Genomic DNA, 6,223 nt, shown 5'->3' with positions numbered 1-6,223 from the left:
CTTCAAAAAGACATCCGCGTCCTCAGGTGCCAGACCCTTTCCGCGCGCGCAAGCCCCCTACCTCTGTGCTTTTCTTCCGCAGTTCCTCTGGCTCTCAGTGTGCTTTTCTTTCTTTCTAGTTGTAGAATTTACACTCAGCCAGCCTTCCTGTAGTTCTGGATGATGTCCGTTTTGTGTTTTTGAAGTATTATTCAATTGTTGTGGGAGGCAGCAATTTCCCGGTGTTTATCTATGCCGCCATCTTAGTTTCTTCCCAGTTTAACTATTCTTAACTAGCCTCACTGCTTTGGACTCATAAGCTTCAATATTTCTAATGAGGTTATTGTTACAAAGCACAACTCTTAACAAGTTGCTTTTCTGCTTATATATTTCATAGAGTTCACTCTATTACATTGACCTCACTCTAGTGCCCAAACATATTTCCTTGCATGCGAGGCCCTTGATAAACTGGTTACAGCCTAATTTTCCAGTCTCATCTCTCTTCACTTTTCCCTGCACCTGTTTAATAGTTTGATTTATGTCTGTTTTTCCTAGTTCCAGTGATTTTGTTCGTTTTGTTCCCTATACCTGTCCACTCTTTTCTTCTATTCCCCATCTATTCCTCAACCCACAATGGATAATTCTGACTTTTTCTTTAAGACTTAACTCACATATGACATGTTTTGTGCTCCAATAGATCTTTATACTGTTCTTATAGGAATTACAATGTTTTGTCTGTCTCTTGGTTTTTCCCGTAAGAATGTAAGCTCATCAAGGGAATAGACTTTATCTTTTATTTAGCTTTGTTTTTCAAATGCTTAGCACAATGCTTGACCATGTCACACATCAATGATGTTGTTTATACTGAATTTAACCTTATAAGTCAATGTTTCCTCAAATGTGTTCTATTAGTGACAAGAAACTTTTCAAGAAAAGGTCCTCTGGTCTGATAATTTGATAAATCATAAATTCTAAATAATAGAGCCTATAGACTTTAGGAAAAGAATAGTAAAGAATCCTGTTAGCCCTCACCGGTTTGGCTCCATGGATAGAGCCTCGGCCTGCAGACTGAAGGATCCCAGGTTCAATTCCAGTCAGAGGCACATGCCTGGGTTGTGGGGTCAATCCCCAGTAGGGGGTGTGCAGGAGGCAGCCAATGAATGATTCTCTTTCATTATTGATGTTTCTATCTCTCTATCTCTCCTCCTTCCTCTCTGAAATCAATAAAAATATATTTAAAATATATAAAAACATGCTGTTAAATTTTGTGTAATACAGTATTACCAAAAAGTATTTATTTGAGAAGTGCTCTGGAACTCAGTAGAGGGTGGAATTGGTGTATCAGAAAGATTCTGGCTACAAAGTAAAGAATGGTCTGTGGTGCAGGGAGGGAGTGGGCTAAGGAGTGAGGCAACAAGTAATACTGGCAACCAATACCAAGGGCCTGAATTTAGGCAGCGAAGTAGGGCATGTGAAGAGGTCATAGCTCTGAGTGCTCTTCTATGGTATGGGAAATTAGAGAGGAAGACACTGAGAATGACCATGAGGGTTATTTGGCTATTATTGTGTTCCATCTTTGGGAAAGAACTCTCTGATTTCACAAAGTGTTAGGCATGTTAACGGTCTGAGAAATGTACTATAGCTAACCACACAACATTTTTTGAAGTCAATTGGTCAATAAGCTGCGAATCCTATTTCCTTCTCTTATCCAGATTAAGAAGAGGAGAGGAGGAATTTTTATCTTACCCTTTCATTTTTTTCTGGCTCACACAAACCAAAGTCCAGTCCTGTTTTTAACTACGAATTATCCACTATGCCCTCAGTACTGTGCCTAGGAAGTGCCTATTGTGACAGAGGTGTTTAACTGGGCAGTTTTGTCCCTCAGATGACATCTGTCACTGTCTGGAGAGATTTTGGTTGTTACAACTGGGGTGGTACTACTGGCATCTAGTGAAGAGACACCACGGATGCTGTTAACTATCCCACAATACACAGACAGATCCCACAAAAAAAGATCTGTCCAGCCCCAAGTGTCAACAGCACTGAGGTTGCAAAACCCTGGTTTATGGAACAAAACTTGGAGCAATTATTTTCTGATGATTTGAAGAACAGTGGGGGGTTTGCCTAAATTATTAGAATAACAACCTCATTTATGGGATTTGCTTTGTTAATATAGGCCTAGCCAGGTGGTGTTGAATAAGCATTAGTGCATGATTTAATCTTAGTTCCTTTCTCTTCCAGTGACTAATTATAAGCTATTTGAATTGCTATGTGTGATCAACGATGTAAAAGTAGGACGAATGCACCTCTAATGAGACTACATTAGGTTCTAAACTTAAAGCTCCCCACAGCATTTGCTCTAGTGTAGGGATGCAGAGGAAGTGGCCTGGGTTGGAGAGCCAGGTGTCCTGGGCTGATATCAGCTCTGCTGCTTACTGAATATGTATCTCCTCTAAGTTGACTCTGAGCCTCAAGTTTCCTCATCAGGAAATTCAGCAATAATTTTTTCACCACTGGGAAGGTTAGATGAATTAATAGGGAAGTCATATATTAAACCAATATATCCTTTCTGTGTTTTAGGTCATATTCCCAGGGCTGGGGATATGTTCATTAACAAGACAGATAAAAATCTCTACCTTTCTGGAGTTGGGAATGGTTGAAATACAATAAGCAAGATAAATAAGTAAACTATTTAGGTTATTAAAATGATGTTAAGCATGCTGGAGGAAAGACAAATCAAGAAAGAAGCATGGTGTGCAGGGTCGATTGGTTTTTAGATTAGTAGGACAGGTGAGCCATGCTGATTTCTGGGGTAAGAGTATTCTAGGCAGAGAGTGGCATCATTTGCAAAAGTCCTGGGGCTAGATCATGTTTGGAGAGTTCAAAGAACATGAAGATGGGCGATGAGCAAGGCGGAGGTGGGAGGTGGGAGGTGGGAGGTGGGAAAAGGGAGACATTGTGTGGGACCACAAAGACCTTTGCAATACGTTGGCCATACACACATTTGCTCATTGTTATCTCCTGTAAGGAAAATGTTCCAATGTGCATTATAGTTCACATAAGAATATTCCATAAACCCCTAAAAATTCTGTGCCCTTCTAAAAATGTTTTAAAGACATCCTTCATTTAAGCAAAATGGCAAAGCGTCTAAGTGCAAAGGACAAACTCCTAGAATTCTCATGGCCAATCTGCTCCGTGGGCTCTTTTCTTGTGGCAGCCACCCACTCTGCCTTGGAGCCCCACCCATGGGAGAGCAGAAAAAAGTTAACTCTGGTGTTTTGCCCCCTCTTCCTTTGTACAGAGGAATCAGCTTAGCGAGGCTGCCTGAGAATTTAAAGTAGACCTTCTTTTGTTGTGCTGCCACTATAGTTTTGTTCTTGCACATTCTTAGAGACAGTTTGTATTCATCCTGAAAACAAGGACATGTTATTTAGATACAGCACTATTATCTAATCCCTGAGTAGATGCAGATTAAGAATTTCTAAGGTTTTGAACAGCAATGTTCACAAACCTTTTGCTCTATGCAAATGCTTTCAATTTCAATCTCATGAGATGCTATTTCCTGTTCTGGAGCAGAGACGAGGAGAGGCAGGACCCAGCCTTGTTATTTGCAGTGAACACACTTCCCCAATAAAACCATAAGCAACAATGAACTTAAGCTTGCTCTACAATTAAGAAGGAAGGAAAGATCTTCTGTTTCAGTAATACTTGTTGCTAACCTACTCATCAAAACAAAACATTTGGGTATTAGAGGTGAAAGCTTGAACTTGGTAGTGATTTTCACTTACCAAAATGATTTTGCAGCCCAAGTGTTTCTCCTGTTTTTAAAATATATTTTCCCTGTTGTAACATGTTTTAGTTTTTCTCATGTAGAACAAAAAGAGCCCATGGTAGAATCAGAACTGCCTCTTTTATTCTGTGTTTCAGAGTCAAGGGTCTCAGTAGAACTCCCAGCAGCTGGAAACATAAAACTGTAAACTAGGTAGAGAGTTCTGTCTTTAACTATTGCATTCAGCAAGATTGATTAGCTTGTTCCCCCATTTCATGTGTTTTGTGGATTAAGATTAGGCCCCTGGCACTTACCTGCTGCCATTGTCACATTTGTCTATCTGTCTGTCTGTCCGTCTGGCCATCTGTCTTGCTCTGTAGAGTTCTCATTCTCACTCTTTCACTCTCTCTAAAGACAGACTTTTCTGTACCAAAAGGTGGTAGGATCTCTCCTGACCTGAGGGGAATGATTTCCAGAAATTTGTGGTAATAATATTTTAATAATATTTGTGGTACGTCCTTAGTTGGAGGCTTACACTGTCCTCTTACATCTTGTGGGGATGTCCCAGCACTGGGGCAAGAATAGCACCAAGACTCGCTTCCTGATCTAGGGGTGTGTGTGTGTGTGTGTGTGTGTGTGTGTAGGAACACTGCTTAATCCATGTTCCCAGGAGTAGTGCCACTCCCAGCGGTGCATACAGATTAGGGGGAGATGTGACCTTATGGTGATGCTCTGCTTCTTTCTTCATTTTTTAGAAAAAGGTTCATGTTTCTGAGCGACATGGACAGACAGCTCCTTCTGTTCTTAGAGTCCTTTTTCTGAATTACCTATTGAATCTTAGGGAAGAAAAGTGATGAAAGCTAAACCTGCTCTTGACTCTGAATTTTGTATTTCCATGTGTATTTCTTTGTTTTTCTGTTATATTTGCGAGAGGGTGTGTAAAAAATGTTTAAAACACTACGGCTTTCCCTTTTTTGAGCTGCCTTGCCAGAAATCCTTAATTCAGAATATGTAACAGGACATTATACACAGACCCTGGCCATGTCTTAAACAATCTAGAAGGTTCTTATGTCATTACCTTGTTGTTCTGTTATGTAAATTAGTAAATACACAGACACAAGCTCTGCCTCACAGGACTTTTGCAAACTATTGGAAGTAGCTTGCATTTACATTTTGGGAATAATCTTTTTTGGTGCATTTCTTTTAAGTCAAATCCTGTTTTTGCTGTAGCAAAGCCCTGGTTGGAAAAATATAGAAGAGAGAGGGGGGAAAAAGAAATGTTTTCAGAAAAATTACAATTATATCTTTTAAACTGCTCCTACCATGTTCTGATCAACATGCCAAGTATTTGTCATTTACCAGGGATGAAATTAGTCACGTCTGGTGGGGCTTGCTGCCAAGGGTGTAAGGTAGACATTTAACCTACCCTATTCATGTTCCCCAGCTCCCATCAGCACTTATTGTGAGTAAAGTTGCTGTAAAAATATAGAGGAGAATTTCTGAAAGGAAATGTGGGACTAACTCATACCAATGTCTCCACAGTCCTACGGTGGTTATGTTTCATCACTGGCTCTTGCATCCGGAACTGGTCTTTTCAAATGTGGGATAGCGGTAGCTCCAGTCTCCAGCTGGGAATATTATGGTATGGAAACATTTCATAAACATTGCTGCGAAAGCATTTAACACATAATTACTCTATATTTGAGGTTGCTAGGAAAACAAATTATGCAGTAAAATTTACCCCAGCATCACCGGGGAAATACAATGTATACACAAGATTATTTATATGATTCAATACAATCGTGTTGTAACAATTGAAGACATTTTAGAGAGGGGTCAGAGACCAGAGCAATAACTACCTGTTCAAAAGTTACACCTCTCCTGCTGCCTGTTTTTTTATGATTCATATCAATGTAGATGACTATTTGGAATTAACTCTAATAATTTTACAAAAATGAGCTCTCATCAGACGCTCGTCCCAGTATTGGGGTAGAAATGAGACAGTTGCGACTTGTAGGGAATCCTTATTCAGAAAAAAAAAAAATAATGTATATGTGTGCTGGGGGACAGATGTCTATCCTAGATTATTTAAGACACGAAGGAGAGTAATACAGGTGGCTACATGTGTGATTTCTTTTAAATAAAATGAGGTCATTCCATGGGGTCATTTCTAGTTCAACATTCCCTCATGGGAAACACTTTGGGTAGAAGTGAAAAAGCTAAGAATCAATCTTTTCTAATGATAGATGCTCCCGTTTCCATAATCTCCTCCTCCATTCCCTCGCCAGCCCTACGGAGGGAAATTGTAGAGCAACAGCCTTGGGTGGAGCATCACAGGAAAGGACAGCAAGAACTTTCCTGAGCAGCTGCACATGGGAGAACTGAGGAGCAGTTATCCAACCAGGGGGTCTCATGGGTCAATGAAACGATACATACCCTATGCAGACAACATCTTCTTGTATATTTTATAGCATC

At 40.1% G+C, this 6,223-nt stretch overlaps 1 protein-coding gene across 1 annotated transcript in view; it reads left to right on the top strand.

Moving 5' to 3' along the window:
- Positions 1-6,223, top strand: part of FAP (fibroblast activation protein alpha) — a 74,631-nt gene that overhangs the window by 65,556 nt on the left and 2,852 nt on the right. The window contains 1 exon segment of the mRNA XM_015565777.1: positions 5,291-5,390. Coding sequence (XP_015421263.1) covers positions 5,291-5,390 — 100 coding nt within the window.

This window comes from Myotis davidii, unplaced genomic scaffold (assembly GCF_000327345.1).
Source record: "Myotis davidii unplaced genomic scaffold, ASM32734v1 scaffold59, whole genome shotgun sequence".
Taxonomy (NCBI): domain Eukaryota; kingdom Metazoa; phylum Chordata; class Mammalia; order Chiroptera; family Vespertilionidae; genus Myotis; species Myotis davidii.
Note: the sequence above shows the minus strand (reverse complement) of the source record. Positions and strands in the feature narration are given on the sequence as shown.